Source organism: Rhineura floridana, chromosome 5 (genome assembly GCF_030035675.1).
Source record: "Rhineura floridana isolate rRhiFlo1 chromosome 5, rRhiFlo1.hap2, whole genome shotgun sequence".
Classification (NCBI taxonomy): domain Eukaryota; kingdom Metazoa; phylum Chordata; class Lepidosauria; order Squamata; family Rhineuridae; genus Rhineura; species Rhineura floridana.
The window spans coordinates 187,030,489-187,047,681 of NC_084484.1; the positions used below are offsets into that span (position 1 = coordinate 187,030,489).

The window sequence follows — 17,193 nt, forward strand, 5'->3', positions numbered from 1 at the left end:
GTGCAGCCGTTGTCGGCCTCCCAGTGGCCACCAGCACTGCTTTGGCCTAACAGTTTAGGGGAACTGAATTCTTTCCATATGCAACCCAAGCCCTACGTTAGACCAAGGAAATAATTCACCACCACCCCAATTTGGAGAGCCGCAGGGTGTGAAAGGAACGCAGCAATGATGACCGTTGCCATGACTAGCTTTGACCAGGGCTCAAGATGTGATCTTGGGGTTAACACACACCCCCAGCCACACCCCCGCCTTGCTTGGCCTTCCCATTCCCAGCAGTAATTTGTTAGTGAAATCCATGCCAGGAAGAGGAACAATGGGCATCTGTGGCGGGGGGAGGAGGAACCGTTGGGTCTTGCAGGAAGTTCTGGCGGCCTGGCTGGCGGCAGGACACAAACTGTGCTTCCTCTTGTGTAGGTCAAATGTCAAGCAGCCTGAGTGTGTGGTCAAACGCCAGCAGTCCCCATGTGCTGCTTTGCCCGGCTGCTACATTAGCCAGATGGAGAAGGTAGAAGCTACAGGTCAAAGGTGCCAGCTAGCAGAAGCGTGATGCGCCCTGCTGGTTCTCACCCCATTGGTTCCTAGAATGTCTAAAGCAGCTGTCACCCCTCCCATGATGTTTTGAACTACAACTCCCATCAACCCTACACGGCATAGGCATATGATGCTGAAGCTGATGGGAATTGTAGCCCCAAAGCATCTGAAGAGGACCAGACTGGGGAGGCTGGCCCTGAAGTTATGTTGAAGCATCTCATGGGGGGGGAGGCAGTTATTGGGCAGATGGTCATGGGTCTGCAGTGCAGGTTCCACCTGTTGGCATCTGAGGACCTGCCTTGCCTACTGGTTGGCCTGAGCGCGTGTCTGCTGGAGGAGACCAGGGTTCACAAGCTATATACAGAGCCAGTGTGGCCTAGTGGTTAAGGTGTTGGACTCCGACCTGGAAGACCAGGGTTCGAATTCCCCACACAGCCGTGAAGCTCACTGGGTGACCTTGGGCCAGTCACTGCTTCTCAGCCTCATGAAAACCCTCTTCATAGGGTCGCCATAAGTCGGAATCGACTTGAAGGCAGTGCATACAGAAACTTCCCGATGCTAGAACGTCTCTCTGCAGCCTGATGAGATGTTGCGGATGCAGCTGCAGCCTTCCTGGGTGTGCGTCCACGCGATGGTGCTTATTCCCGGCAGGGAGGTCCCCTGGAGTGGTGTTGGGGGCAGTTGGGCGTGTGCCATTCCCCTGGGCTTGATGGGGCAATCAGCTCATTGAAGGTTGATGGAAATCCTCTCTTGGAACCCCAGAGGGAGCTAAGGTCACGCAACAGCTTGGGGAAAGGTGGAGAGAGGTTTGCAAAACTATTTGCCAAATGGAGAAGCGAGCAAGTCTTTTTAGAAGGCAGGGGCAGAGAAAGCCTTGAGCAAACCGGAGGGGGAGGGGGAGGGGGAGGGGGAGGGGGAGGGTCCTGGTCCGACTGGTGCACTGATCAGCCAAGAGTAGGGGGCCAGCCAGATCTCAGGCCTCCCTGGCGGACAGTTATAACATCTTCCCCAGGGGCTGCTGGCCGCTAGGACAAAAAGAGTCTCTGTGCTGGCAGCCAGTGTTCTGTAGACACTGGGAGGAGCCCTGCTGCGGCTGGCAGCGGTTCTGGAGCTGTTCTGCCTGGTGAAGCTGGACTCTGGAGCAAGCCTTGCTCCTGGCTGATGGGGAAAGGAAGGGCGTGTGAAGCCAGAGGACAGGGCTGTTGCAGCTCAGCGGCAGAGCAGCTGCTGTGCATGCAGAAGGCTCAATCCCCAGTGACATCTCTTGGCAGGGCTGGGACAGCCACTGCCAGTCAGTGTCAGCAACACTGAGCTAGATGGACCAGGGGTCTAAGGGTGCTTCCTCTGTCCCCAGGCAGCAAAGGGTGAAATTGGCAGAGGAAGAGGAGACAGCAGTGAGGGTCCCTCTGGACTGGCCCTTTTTTGCAGGAGGGATTCAAGCGCATGCCATGAATTTAGGTCTGCCCAATTGAAGAGGTTGAAGGATTCTCTGTCTCTGGCGCAACAAACCCACGTTGAAACAAAAAACTGATTTCTTTGCAGTTAAAAAAGCGAGGAGGAGGTGCAGTGACAAATGTGCAGCCTGCAAGCCAATCAGGCTGGATGCTCATTGCCCTGTAACTGCACCACAAACAAATCTGAACGACTCCTTCATGAAGACCAGACGTGGTAAAACCGCCATGGAAGCTTTGTGCACGCAAAGCGGGATGAATGCTGCATGAATGGATTTGCCCAGAGCGGAGGCCGAGTATGATGGTTCGCACCCGATTCTGCAATCCTGCAAGCTCTGTCTGCTCAGCCTTGCTTTCCCTACTCCTGAAATTCCCCATCTCCTGAGGCGCCAGCTCATGGGGTGAGACGGAGTGTGGAGTGCAGAAGCATCCTGCCTTGCTGAGACCGTTGCCTTGCTCATTGCTGGGCTTCAGGGCTGGCACTCAGAAATGGCCCTGTCCCTCTCTGTAGCCGTGGGCCCAGGGGCTTTGGGGAGCAGTGGGCTAAGTGCAAGATAATGCCTCACCCTCAGGCCAGGGGGAAAAGCCTTCCAGCCCCAACATCCTACAGCCGTGCCAGCTGGGGCAGCTGTAGTCCAAAACATCTGGAGGGCATCAGCTTGGGGGAGTCTGCTTTGGACGCAGAAGGTATCAGTAGCCGGGACAGGCCTCAGGCAGAGCATCTGGGGAGGGCGGGTGGGTGAGAGCAAGATGGGCCGACAGCCTGGCTCAACCGAAGGCAGCAGCTGCCTAGGTTTGAAGATGAGCTGCTTCTTACAGCGGGTGCGGGGAGTCTTTGGCCCTCCAGATGTGGCTGAACTACAACTCCCATCGGCCCCAGCAAGCAGGGCCAATGATGATGACGGGAGCTATAGTTCAGCAACATCTGGAGGGCTAAGGGTTCCCCACGCCTCCCTTACAGGGACCTAGAGAAGAAGCGCTAAGAGTGGCAACTGTGCTCAAAGGGCGACGAGGGCCTTTCGTGGGTTCTTGGTGAATGGCAGGAACGCCGGCCCAGCCGCATCCTGTTGGCCCCAGCCAGACCCTCCTTCGTTGCATTTTTAGCTGAGGGGAACTGAAAATGCAGCCTCAGCTGCTCCTTCGCCTTCCTCAGCAGTTCCTCTCTGCACAGACACAGTGGAGGCCACAACCATACAATTGTAGAGTTGGAAGGGTTCTCTAAGGCCATCAAGTCCAACCCCCTGCTCAGTGCAGGAATCCAAATCAAAGCATTCCCGACAGATGGCTGTCCAGCTGCTTCTGCTGCGGGTTCACTGTACCCTTCACAATGAACACACACATACATGCAAGTCCACTTTCCTGGTCTGCCTGCAGCCAGGCTCCCTTACATTCAGAAGGCCAAGCCTCAGGGCCATTGTGGGTCTTCTGCAGTGCAGTCAGGCTGGGGGCCAGGAAGGCCCAGTTCAAATCATGTTGCATGCACAAGGTGGAACCGCTCTCCTCCTGGCATCTTCCATACGGGGATCAGAACACTGGCCTGCCTTAAAGGGTTGCTTTTCTATTGCTATGATGTATGCTGCAACATGTGTTGAACACTCCAAAGCAGTCTTTCCCACCCCGGTGCCCTCCAGATGTTTTGGACTACAACCTCCATCAGCCCCAGCCAGCAGGACCAATGGTCAGCGACAATGGAAGTTAGAGTCCAAAGCACCTGGAAGGCAATGGGTGGAGAAAAGCTGTCTTAACCCCTCTCACTTCTGCTAGGAACCTGCCTTGTCCAGCTAGCTCAGTATTGTCTACACTGACTGGCGGCGGGTCTCCAGGATTTCAGGCAGGGGTCTCTCCCAGCCTTACCTGGAGATGCCCGGGCGACTGAATCTGGGACCTTCTGCATGCAAAGTAGGTGCTCTGCCACTGAACTGCAACCCTTCCTGCTCGCTAAAGCACTTGACATTTGCTCAGTATTTAACCATTTGGCAGTTGCGGCGGAGTGTTTTTTCTTTGCAGTTGGTCACAGCAGCAAAGGTTCGACTTCGTTTTGAGATGGTCTTCCAAAGGGTTGCGGAGTCCAAACCATGTTGTGATGCTCATCGTTCCATATCACATACTTTATACCAACCCTTGTCATACCAGAGTTGGCACTGCCAGCTCTGACTGGCAGAAGCTCTCCAAGTTCTTGGAGATGAGAGAGGTCTTCCTCTGTCCTGCAACGCATCCTTTAGATCAGGTGTGGGGCTGGGCTCCTTCCGGGAGGAAGGGTGGGGCATAAATTCAGCAAATAAGCAAACAAACCTTTGGCCCTCCAGATGTTGAACTACAACTCCCATCATCCCTGCCCATTGGCCATGCTTGCTGGGGCTGATGGGAGTTGTAATTCAGCAACAGCTGAAGGGCCAGAGATTCCCCACACCTGCTTTAGCTGGAGCGAGTCTGTTGGGGTGGGGGCACTTGTAAAGCACGTAGCTATGGGCTGGCCTCATTGCCCCCAAGCAATATTTTTAAGGGTGCCAAACAAGCCAGGTGCAAGAAGAGGATGTGACATATCACAGGAACGTTGCGATGTGCCTTACGCTGACCCAACCCACTTGAAAACCACGAGGACCAGAATGTAGCGCAGTGACAGAGCCCAGCTTTGCCTGCCTCGGGATCAACCCCAGCATCTCCAGGTCGGGCTGGAAACGTCCCCCTTTGAAGCCTTGGAGAGCCACTGCCAGCTAGATGATGGAGCCCCGTCACGCTTGCCAGGGCTGATGGCAGCTGGAGGCCAACATCATTAAACATTTTAAAATTGTTTTTATTTATTTTTTAATTGTTTTTAAATGGTTTTTTGTCTTTTAAAATCTGTATATTTGTTTTTATTGTTTTTAATTGCTGTAAACTGCCCAGAGAGCTTCGGCTATGGGGCGGTATATAAATGTAATAAATAAATAAACATCATCTGGAGCCCCCCCCCATTGCCCAGCCCTGCCCTACAGGAACACCCGACACTGTTTTTGTTCATGTGAACGCAGCGAAAGTGAGTCCAACAATAAAGGGGAGGATTATATCTTTATTTAGCTTGGGCCAACGAGAGAAAATGCTCTGGAGGCTTTTGCACAACGTGATTTAAAGAGGCAAACATGGGGAGGCCCATTGTCCGAGAAGGAAGGCCCACTTCTCCCTTGCGGAAGGAAGACAAAGCGAGGGTCTCCTGCCAGCTCACGTGGAGGGTCGTGGTATGCCACGGTCCTTTCCACGTGGCAGGTGGACAACAGACTCAAGGTTGTTAGTCTGGGTTTTTAAAAGCAGGAAGTATCACCAACGTGTTGGGCAGTGCAGTGTTAGAATCAGCAAAGGCACCTGGGGTCCTTCTTTCTAAAGGCAATTAAAACAAAAAAACTGAACTAGAGGAATGATAAGATGTGGCCAGGCCCATGGCTGCACTGTCTAGAACACAACACTTGCTATTTTCTGGAGCAATTCAAGATCCTGAGAACCTCACCTTTAAAAACATTCCAACAAGTTTCTAGCTCATATGACCGTGCAACCAAGCCTACCAATGGACAGGCACTGCCGAGTGCCAGCTCAGAAGCCAGAGAGGGCTTCAGTAGGAGTCTCAGTAGTTGGGGGTGGTGGACTCTAGAATTTGGGCTATCGTGGCATTGTTGCTTGTCTGTCTTTTTTACTGTTAAGTAGACACAGGCCAAGCCCTGGCTATCAGCCGTGGAAATACGAGAGAGAGAGAGTCTGTCTCCAGCAGTCTGTGAGAGGCGGGAGTTCCTCTTTTCAGAAGAAAGGCGGGTGGGAGGGGAAAGGCCACAGTCAGCCAGTTTGGCCAGAGCCTCCAGGCCTGTAAACAACATGTCTCAGGAAGAGGAACTGCCCTGATGAATGGAAAGTCTGTACCAGCCTTAGCCAACCCGGTGCCCTCACACTGTTTGGGCCTACAACTCTCGTCAGTCTCAGCTGGCGCATGCTGTCTGGGGCTGATGGGAGTTGTAGTCCAAAACCGCTGTAGGGCACCGGGTTGGAGGAGGCTGGTTTCTACACAGTCCTTTAAAAAAATCCAAGCAGATGCACAAAAAGGGCCTAGTGAACCAAGCTCCTGCTTTGTAAACCGGTTGTGCTGTGTATGACAGCAGATCCCTTCAGGTGTTTTGTGGGTGCAGCGGGTGACGCAGCAGGCTGGCAGGGCTCCGTTTTGAGAACAGCAGGCAGGCAGTGAGAGAGGAGGAGGCCAGCTCTGTGAAGCAGACACTGAAGCCCACAGGAGTGCAGGGTGCTGACTGCAACGGAGTCCTGGGGCCATCTCTGTTTTGCCTGCTTAGAACCTCTGCTCTCCCAGGAGCTCCCACCCACGGCAAGGCCAGACAGTTCTTTTGGGCTGCAGAGTAAACCAATCGCTGCGTTTGGTCTCCTTGCCCCCGCTCTCCCGGGCAGTCCGTTCTGCCGAGCAGTTTCCAAGATAACTCAGGCGAACAAGAGGATGTGTGGAGTGTTTGGAAGTGGAAAAGCCTTCTCCCCAAAGGAAGAGGCGGAAATGAGGCCCCGGCCACCAAACAGGAAGGCAGAATTGTTGGCCTTGCACCAATGAAGAAACACAATCTCAGGCAAACTCTGCATGCAATTAGTGCAAACGTGGTTTTTCTTCCTCATCCTCACAGTCATCTGCAAACCTGGTTATCTGCGTAATCCAAGTGAGCTGCGCCTTCCTTAGAAGAAGGCAAAGGCTGGGCAGAAAGGATGGAACTGGCTAGCAGAGAGGGAGGGAGGGAAAGTCACTTCTGGGGAAAATCAGGAGGAGGAGGGCTGTGGATCCTGTGCCCAGGAGGGGTGGTGGATGGCATCATGGGACAGGCATCAACCTCTCTCCCAAGCCCCTCGCAGCCAACCCACCCCAACGGTCACCAGTGGGTGGGGAGCGTTGGGGAGCATCCTCCTTCACAAGAGCATGCATGGCTTTTTAACCTTGACTGGGGCCGGGTTGAGGACCGCTCTCACTGCCTCGGTGAAGACGTCTTTGATGCCCTCCTGGTTGAGAGCAGAGCACTCCATATACTTGACTGCGTGGATCTGCTTAGAGAGGCTGATCCCCTGCTGGGTGGTGACGGGCAACTGGTTCTGCTCCTTCAGCTTCTTCACCGCCTCTGGGTTGCTCCGGAGGTCCTTCTTGGTGCCCACCAAAAGGATGGGCACGTCGGGGCAGTGGTGGCACACCTCCGGGTACCACTTGTGCTTCACGTTCTCGTAGGAGGGCGGGCTGGCGATGGAGAAGCAGATGATGAAGACGTTGGTCTGGGGATAGGAAAGCGTCCTGAGGCGGTCGTATTCCTCCTGGCCAGCCGTGTCCCACAGATTGAGGTTTATAGTCCTGCCGTCCACCACGTTCTGCGCACTGTAGTTGTCGAAAACGGTGGGGATGTACTCCTTGGGGAAGGCGTTGGTTGTGTAGCAGATGAGGAGACAGGTCTTGCCCACGGCACCATCGCCCACCACCACACACTTGATGCTCTGCATCTGGGCAGCTCAGGCACACTCTCTCGATCCTCCTTCACCAATCTGGGGAGGGGGGGAGAGAAAGAGAGAGAGAGAAAAGGAAGACACTGTCAGGGTGAGGAGGCCAGGGGTGCTGGGCCACTGGCCAGCTTAGCAAATGCCCCTTCAGCAGGACCCACCAGCTTGGCTGGTCACTTCATCCCAGCGTCCCCTACTGGAAAGCTGCACAAGCACACCAGGGCTTGTGTGTGTTAAGAAACAACAGCAATGCATGCCAGCCCCCTTTATTGTTTATTTATTAGATTTATATCCCGCCCTTCCTCCCAGCAGGGGCCCAGGGCAGCAAACAACAGCACTAAAAACACTCTGAAAACTCTTTAAAAGTCATAAAAACAGACTTTAAAATATACTACAGCAAAACATCCTTAAAAACATATTAAAAACATGAAACAAAACATATATTTTTTTAAAGGCTTTAAAAATATTAAGCAATTCCAACACAGGCACAGACTGATACTCTTCGTTTCACTCTGCAACATTTAAGGCAGCGTCACTATTATCGTTACTACTTACTTAATTATATTTTTATGCCTTGTACCTGCTCAGTATTTGGGGGGGCTGGGGGCAAATGTTTATGCAGCAGCTTCCCAATGCTGCTCATGCTCTCAAATTGATACGCAATGTTGACATGGGGAGCTGCCGGATGCCCAGTCAGAGCCTCGGTCCATCTAGCTCAGTGCTGTCTACACTGACTGGCAGCAGCTCTCCAAGGTTTCAGGCAGGGGTCTCTCCCAGCCCTGCAGGTTGAACCTGGCACCTTCTACACACAAACCAGATGCTCCGCCACTGAGCTACAGAGCCTTCCCCAACTGGTCGTCTTCAACTGGTTCAGCCAAAGTGAGATTCCAGGACATGCTGTGGGGTAGGATGGGTGTGTTTTAATGCCGGCCCGGCCTCCAGTTCACCATTCACCATGCAGCGGCAGCAGGAGGGCAGCAGTCGTGGGTCAAACGTGACTCCACAGATTGGCACAAGCCCACCCATCCCCTTGCTGAACTGTGCTTGCTGGCTTCACCCAGAGGCCGCTCCGTCGCAGGCCAAGAAGGCTGTTTCTCTCCATGGCGCTCACCGCATCCGACTGGAGTTTTTGGCAGGAGCCCAGCAAGGGTGCACAAGGGGCCCACGGTCTGCAATACTGGAAGGGGCACCAGTCAGGGGGCACGCCTGCCAAGCGTAGCACCCCAGGAGCCCTTGCGGTGTGCCAGAGAAGCTGGCCGGAGACTTCAGCCCCAGGAGCGGGAGGCACTGCAAGAGACTGGGGCACATCGGGATCCTGCAACAGCGGTGGAGGATCTCTTTCTCTTTCTCTCACTCACACACTCCTAAACAGGTCAGGAAAGGCAGCTCCGACAGCAAGAACTTGCAGTGCTTCTGAAAGACCCCCCCGTCTCCCCCCAGGTTTTGGTAGCTTTCCAGGGGGAGGGGGTTCAAGAGCTGGCAGCCAAGAAAGACCTCGTTGGGTACCCATAGCCACTGCCCATGTTCATCTGCTCAAGAAAGTGACTTGGCTGATTAGATGGGACTAAGGAGAAAAGGTCACCCCTGGAGTACAAAGGGCCCGATCCATTCTCGAAAGCAGAACGACTCCTTGCTCCTGAGCCAAAAGGCCCTGGGGAGCTGATGGCGCAGAAAGAGGGGGGGAGGATGCCCCCAGGAAGTAGACCCAGTCAGGAGATGCATTCCCGCTGTCTGGCCTTGAACACAAGAAGAGTCCTGCAACTGGATCAGGCCCAGGGAGCCCGTTCAGTCTAGTGCCCAGACAGATGTCCCGAAGGAAGCCCGCAAGGTGGGTACAGGAGGGCAAGCATCCTTTCCTAATGTTGTTCCCCAGCAACCTGTATTCAGAGGTATACTGCCCCTGAATCTGGAGGTTCCACTTAGCCACGGCAGCTTGGAGTGTGGCCAGCAGACTTCCTAGCACTGCCGAGCTCCAAGTACTGCAGCAGCGGTGGCGCATCTGCATTCAAGGGAGAGGCACCTGGGGTTAGGAGGGTGGGCCGCCCTCCCCCCCACTCCCCCCACCCCATACCTTCAGCTCTGCCAGTGGGCGATAGAGCAGGAAGGCAGCTCCTTGTCCCTCAGGAGGCGGGAGGGCCGGCTGCAGGGGAAGGAGGAAGTTGGCGGGGAACTGCTGGGCAGGATAAAGGGAGGCTCAGAGCTGTCTGCAGCTACAGAGGGGGAATGATTCAGAAGCAATCACAAGCTTCTCCTGAGATCACAGCCCGTGACTGAGCTCTGGGCAGAGTTAAGGAGGGCAAGACTGCTGCAGCCCTGGCCCTGGAAGGGGCCCCCCGGTGGCCAGTGCTGCTGCGCAGAGTTGGGGGCTGGGGAGAAGGGCAGGCACCAAGGCAGGAGGCACATCCCAGGCGGCCTCGCACTGAGTCAGACCGTTGGTCCAGCTAGCTCAATACGGTCTGCACTGACTGGCAGCCGCTCTCCAGGAATTCAAGCTGGAACAGGTTCAGAGGAGGGCAACAAGGATGCTCAGGGGACTGGAAACAAAGCCCTATGAGGAGAGACTGAAGGAACTGGGCATGTTTAGCCCGGAGAAGAGAAGATTGAGGGGAGATATGATCGCACTCTTCAAGTACATGAAAAGTCATCACACAGAGGAGGGCCGGGATCTCTTCTCGATTGTCCCAGAGCGCAGGACATGGAATGACGGGATCAAATTGCAGGAAGCCAGATTTTGACTGAACATCAGAAAAAACTTCCTAACTGTTAGAGCCATACGACAATGGAACCAATGACCTAGAGAGGCAGTGGGCTCTCCAACACTGGAGGCCTTCAAGAGACAGTTGGACAGCCATCTGTCGGGAATGCTTTGATTTGGATTCCTGCATTGAGCAGGGGGTTGGACTCGATGGCCTTATAGGCCCCTTCCAACTCTATGATTCTATGATTCTAAGCAGAGGACATTCCCACCCCACCTGGAGATGCTCTTGTGGCTTGAGTCTGGGACCTCTGGATGCAAAGCAGCAGCGATGGCTGCCAGTTTGGAGGGCTTTGAAAGAGGACGAGACCAATTCACGTAGGAGAAGGCTATTCATTCCTGCTAGCCTGAATGCTGGTTGCTGGGAAAGGCAGGAGGGGAGAGTGGTCTTTGCACTCAGGTCCCGCGTGCGGTCTTCCCGTTGGGGCATCTGGTCTGATCCAGAAGGGCTCCTGTGATGTCCAGATGTGCTCTGCCACAGAGCCACAAGCCCTGCTCCATAAGCGTCTGCACAAAGCAACAGCAGTTTTCTGGGGAGGGGTGGAAGAGGAGGCAATGGCGCAGGCTCCCCCTGTTGAGCTAAGCGGGTCTTGAAGAGTGACCTGAGGGGGAGGGAGCTTGAGAGGTGAAAGAGGGAGCTGCTGCCGAAGGCCAGGCCAGGGGACCTCAGCCCTCGAAGACCTTCTGGGTCTGGCTGACTTGCCTTCTGTAGGTCCAAGCAGAGGCCCTTCGGGTCTGGCATACCATTTCCCAGGGTGGGCAGCCAGAAGGGATTTAAGGGAGCGCATCAGTACGGACGGAAGTGGAAGGAAAATTCAATTCTGTACACGTTTTAATGAAAAACTCCTTAATTCACACTTCCCAAACCAATCCGCCAACCAAACACAGCTACCCTTTGAAATGTGCAATTATCCAAGTTTAGCAGTGGAGTTCTCCAATGAAACAATGTGGACAGAGATGCATATATTAAGGGAAAGTGTGCATTAAACATGCATACATTCATGAAATTAGCTTTCAAAGATACATTGTGTCAGGAAAATTGCTTGCACAAATGTGTATATTAGTCAAAACTACATGTACTATGTTTGTGTTGTGTTGTGTTGTGGCTTTAAAAGATTAGACAAATTCATGGAGGACAGGGCTATCAATGGCTACTAGCCATGATGGCTGTGCTCTGCCACCCTAGTCAGAGGCAGCATGCTTCTGAAAACCAGTTGCCGGAAGCCTCAGGAGGGGAGAGTGTTCTTGCACTCGGGTCCTGCTTGCGGGCTTCCCCCAGGCACCTGGTTGGCCACTGTGAGAACAGGATGCTGGACTAGATGGGCCACTGGCCTGATCCAGCAGGCTCTTCTTATGTTCTTATGTTCTTATGTGTTTATTGGGAGAATTTTTAACTAAAACGCTGACAAATTTTCATGAGGATTTTTTTGGGGGGGAACCCCACAAATTACTGCGGAAATGGGAAGAACTGAATTTAAGATTGGGAAAAACCGGAAAACAAGAGAAACTGGCATGGGTTGGTTTGTCCGTCCCTACCCATCAGCAAGACACAGAAGAGGATCCCATACCATCTGGCCCTGTCCAACACTCAGTGCAATATGATCTGTTTTAAACATCTGGGGAGCAGGGCTCTCTGGTGCCCACTATATTTATGGGGAAACAGAGGCTAAGAGGTACAGTGATGGGCAAGCGTTCGTCTCTCCCAACCCCCAGTGAAATTTCAACCAGTAAGAAATTTGTCACAGAGGTTTTTCCTTCACGCTCAAGGTTCACATAACTGCAAAACCCACAGCCTCTTCTTTACCATTTTAATACCATCATTGTTTACTCTTCTTTTTTAAGAATTTCCTTTGATTTTTTACACTTTTCTTCAGTTAAGAGCTGAACGCAGCTCAAACAACGGTTGGGCTTTTCTCCAAAGAGTATTGTGGCACCTTAAAAGATCGGGACGTTTACTGTGGCACTGGCAACCCCAGTGCCACGCTCTCTGGGACTAGAGTTCATGTCATCAGATGCACAAAATCTTGTCCTCATTTGGCAAGTTGCAGGGGGGGGGAATTGTGAGATCAGAGAGGCTATTGAGAGTGGCAACCAAGTGAAAGCTGAAATGCACGCGTGCACGCCTCCCTTTTGGCCTGTTTGTAGGTATCACAGTCTGCACTACTGTGCACTTTGTTTGCTTCCAATCTCACTGCTGCTTACCTCTCCCCGTGCTCTACAACCGCATGCAAATATACATGCCAAATGCGTATAAGGCTTCAAGACTTTGTGTCTTACGAGGAAAGGTTGCAGCATTTGGGGCTTTTTAGTTTAGAGAAAAGGCGGGTCAGAGGAGACATGATAGAAGTGTATAAAATTATGCATGGCATTGAGAAAGTGGATAGAGAAAAGTTCTCCCTCTATGGTGCGGCCGCATTGGAATACTGTGTACAGTTCTGGTCGCCTCATCTCAAAAAGGATATTATAGAGTTGGAAAAGGTTCAGAAGAGGGCAACCAGAATGATCAAGGGGATGGAGCGACTCCCTTACGAGGAAAGGTTGCAGCATTTGGGGCTTTTTAGTTTAGAGAAAAGGCGGGTCAGAGGAGACGTGATAGAAGTGTATAAAATTATGCATGGCATTGAGAAAGTGGATAGAGAAAAGTTCTCCCTCTATGGTGCGGCCGCATTGGAATACTGTCTACAGTTCTGGTCGCCTCATCTCAAAAAGGATATTATAGAGTTGGAAAAGGTTCAGAAGAGGGCAACCAGAATGATCAAGGGGATGGAGCGACTCCCTTACGAGGAAAGGTTGCAGCATTTGGGGCTTTTTAGTTTAGAGAAAAGGCGGGTCAGAGGAGACATGATAGAAGTGTATAAAATTATGCATGGCATTGAGAAAGTGGATAGAGAAAAGTTCTCCCTCTATGGTGCGGCCGCATTGGAATACTGTGTACAGTTCTGGTCGCCTCATCTCAAAAAGGATATTATAGAGTTGGAAAAGGTTCAGAAGAGGGCAACCAGAATGATCAAGGGGATGGAGCGACTCCCTTACGAGGAAAGGTTGCAGCATTTGGGGCTTTTTAGTTTAGAGAAAAGGCGGGTCAGAGGAGACATGATAGAAGTGTATAAAATTATGCATGGCATTGAGAAAGTGGATAGAGAAAAGTTCTTCTCCCTCTCTCATAATACTAGAACTTGTGGACATTCAAAGAAGCTGAATGTTGGAAGATTCAGGACAGACAAAAGGAAGTACTTCTTTACTCAGTGCATAGTTAAACTATGGCATTTGCTCCCACAAGATGCAGTAATGGCCACCAGCTTGGATGGCTTTAAAAGAAGATTAGACAAATTCATGGAGGACAGGGCTATCAATGGCTACTAGCCGTGATGGCTGTGCTCTGCCACCCTAGTCAGAGGCAGCATGCTTCTGAAAACCAGTTGCCGGAAGCCTCAGGAGGGGAGAGTGCCAGGGCGGGGTGTAAGAGGCCCCAGGGCCAGACAGAGAAGCCGCATTCGGGGCCTGAGGTCCTCCCTGGCAGTGTAGTACTTGCAGGGAAGAAGAGGGAAACCCCAGCGGGGAAACTCCCTCACCCAAAACTGGCTTCATGCACAGTGAAAAGTTCCTCCTGAATTTCCCTCTCTTCCCCTGCCCCGCCCCCAGGCGAAAGCAATTGCAGCACAATTGCACAATGCTACATTTGGGCAGGCAAAATCCCTCCAAGAGGCAACTCTCCGACTGCCCCCAGGGGGTCCAAGGACTGGAAGAGCAATGTTGGCAGGGAGAGGCCTCAGGTCCCTCCCATCAACGCTCGGAATCAGGCCTGTACCTCTGTGTCACCCCCCCGCCCCATTCCCTTTCACCCACAGCACACTCTGCACATCCTCATGGGCTCATAGCCTTCTGGCGTTTCCTCTCCATGCTCTCTGCACCTTCTACTCAGCCTCTCTATGCTTGGGGCATGAGAAGAGCCCTGTGGCTGCTGGACTAGGCCAACAGGGGCCCGTCTAGTCCAGGATCCTGTCCATTAGGGACTAATGCTTGCCTTTAGAGCCCTATAGCAGCCTTCCCCAACCAGGTGCCCATGCTGGCTGGGGCTGATGGGGAGTTGGAGTCCAAAACACAGTGGGGAAAACAGCCCTTTCCCACATATTTCGGAGTCTGCCTCTCCCAATACGAGCCCGCCCGTCACGTCATTTCCACTCTGCAGGTTGGACCACGCTCAGAGGCAATAACCTTTCCCCATTTGTCCACCAGCATCACCGATGTGGAGCTAGAGTGCTCTGAACATGGATGTTCTCTTTAACTAGCACCTGCAGGTTGACCTCTCCTTTCTGCTTTTGCCTGAATCCTTTCCAAAGGTGTAACAGATAGACTCACAGAGGGCAAAAGGCTGGACTAAATGGGCCCCTCCAGGATGAAGCTTATGTTTCAAACATGTTTCCCTGGTCCTGCCTACTGAGCAGATCCAGTTCAGTGTCTGAATGCAAGAGAAAAAGTGGACAGAGAAAAACTCTCCTCCCTCTCGCATGGCAGTAGAACTCGTGGGCATCTAACGAATGTTGGAAGACTCAGTGCTGGCAAAAGAAGTCCTCCTTCATGCAGCGCAGAGTTGACCTATGGCATTTGCTCCCACGAGAGGCCAACTTGGATGGCTTTAAAAGAAGATTAGACAAGTTCATGGAGGAGAGGGCTAGTAATGGCTACCACCCTTAATGGCTATGCTTAGTCAGAGGCGGTTTGCTTCTGAAAACCAGTTGCTGGAAACCGCAAGACGGGAGAGCGCTGTTCGCACTCAGGTCCTGCTTGGGGGCTTCCCATCATGGGCATCTGGCTGGCCACAGTGAGGACAGGATGCTGGACTAGAATCATAGAATAGTAGAGTTGGAAGGGGCCTGTGCGGCCATCCAGTCCAACCCCCTGCGCAATGCAGGAATCCAAATCACAGCATTCCCAACAGACAGCTGTCGGGATATCCGTTCCATTTGGCCTCCTTCTTTTCTTTTAAAGAATAAATTTCTAGTCCTTAAGACTGCAAGTAAAGGCTTGAAAATGGGTAAGGTAGCAATGAGCACAATAACCAGTGGTGGCTGGTGTCCATTGGGACTGTTGGGGTTGAATCATAGCATCATAGAATAGTAGAATTGGAAGGGGCCTGTGAGGCCATCCAGTCCAACCCCCTGCGCAATGCAGGCATCCAAATGAAAGCATTCCCAACAGGCGGCTGTCCCGCTGCCTCTTGAAGGCCTCCAGCATGGGCCCCCTTTGGCCTGATCCAGCCACAGGGCTGTTCTTAAGTTCTTTGGGTCTCTTCTGTCCCAGTTCAGGATCTCTGCGGAAAGGGTCAATGGCTTGGGTGTGGCTGCCTTTGATGTTAGGGAAAGGAAATGTAGCACAGCTTGCAAAACTCTAAACAGGAAACAGGCTAGGCAGAGACGGCAAAAGACGTTTTGGTGCTGGAGGCAGGAAATCTGAATGGGACCCCCTCCCTTGTTAACTTACCAGGGGCACCACCCACCCCCTAGGAAATCACCCTGAGAAAGCCTGACTGAAATGAATGGGAGCAGCACGGGAGCTAGGCCATTCAGGAAGGCGCACACCACGAGAGTTTGACTTGCCTGCTTGTCTTAAAGTGTTGCACTGGGATCATCGTTCCTTAAGTTCTTTGGTTAGGGAGGGTGCGTGCTTTGTGGGTGGGGAGGGTTCCAGGTTCAGTCCCCTGCATCTCCAGGTAGGGCCTGGGAGTGTCCCCTGCCTGGGATCCTGGAGAGATGCGTGGACAGTGCCAACTCTGGTGGACCAGTGGCCTGACTCTATATGGGGCACCCTGATCGCTCACCTGCATGGAGTTCCTTGTCGCCCATGGCTGCCAGCCTAACGTTGACAAAAAGGTGACTGTTAAAAAAATGTTCTTGGGCTATACGGCTATTAATTTTCTCTGTTATGTTGCAAACTGCCCTATTGAAACAAACAAGGCTGATCTGGCTGGGCCCACCAGGGTGGGTGGGAGCTGGGCCTGAATCCAGAGCCAGGTGGATATTCCCCAACCCCCCCGGGGTTGCTCTGTTATCTGCTGGAGCCGGCCTTGGGGGTCCAGGAGAGAGAAGCATGGGGCCTGCCCCCCTAAAGGCAAGCGCAGGAGAAGATCCCAGCATTTACAGTAGGCCCAGCCAATCCAGAGGCATCATCACAGGGGAGGATCCTACATGTTCCGCTCTCACCATGTGCCTGAAAGGGGATGCAGAGGACTGAGCAAGCCCAGCCTTGTGGAGGCTCACCAGGGGGAGTGCCAGCCTGTCTCCTCCGCCCATGAAGTTCCCAGTTCAAATCCCTTCGAGTCCCCCACCACCACCACTGTGGCATCAAAATCCTTTGCCTGGAGCAGCCTCTGGCCAGGAGGCGAAGGGCATTTTTTCCCGGGGGGGGGGAGTTGTGTTGCACTATTCAGGTTACATAGCAGAGAAACACAACACTTCCTGAGCGCACTTGAACAATGGAGGAGCTGCCCCCGGGGTTGGTGGGGAGCGCTTTCTCTTTCCCAGAAACCTCGCAACTTGGTGAATTTCATATGCTGATGAAAGTTCAAGAGGAAAGCACAAAAGCAGGACTATAGCTGAACGTCAAAAAGACTAAAGTAATAACAGCAGATTTACGTAACTTTAAAGTTGACAACAAGGACATTGAATTTGTCAAGGATTATCACCTCAGCACAGTCATTAACTAAAATGGAGACAATAGTCAAGAAATCAGAAAAAGGCTAGGACTGGAGAGGGCAGCTATGAGAGAAGATCCTTAAATGCAAAGATGTATCCCTGAACACTAAAGTCAGGATCATTCAGACCATGGTATTCCCGATCTCTATGTATGGATGTGAAAGTTGGACAGTGAAAAAAGCGGATAAAAGAAAAATCATCTCATTTGAAATGTGGTGCTGGAGGAGAGCTTTGCGGATACCATGGACTGAGAAAAAGACAAATAATTGGG

General features: G+C 52.6%; 1 protein-coding gene across 2 annotated transcripts in view; it reads right to left on the reverse strand.

The window, feature by feature from the left end:
* Positions 1–5,011: 5,011 nt before the first annotated feature.
* The window catches only part of RHOG (ras homolog family member G), a 29,942-nt gene continuing 17,760 nt past the window's right edge, over positions 5,012–17,193 (reverse strand). For both annotated transcript variants that reach the window (XM_061629232.1, XM_061629231.1), the window contains one exon: positions 5,012–7,520. In XM_061629232.1, the coding sequence (XP_061485216.1) occupies positions 6,903–7,478 (576 nt within the window). In that variant the 5' untranslated portion in view covers positions 7,479–7,520 and the 3' untranslated portion in view covers positions 5,012–6,902. The remainder of the gene's footprint in view (positions 7,521–17,193) is intronic.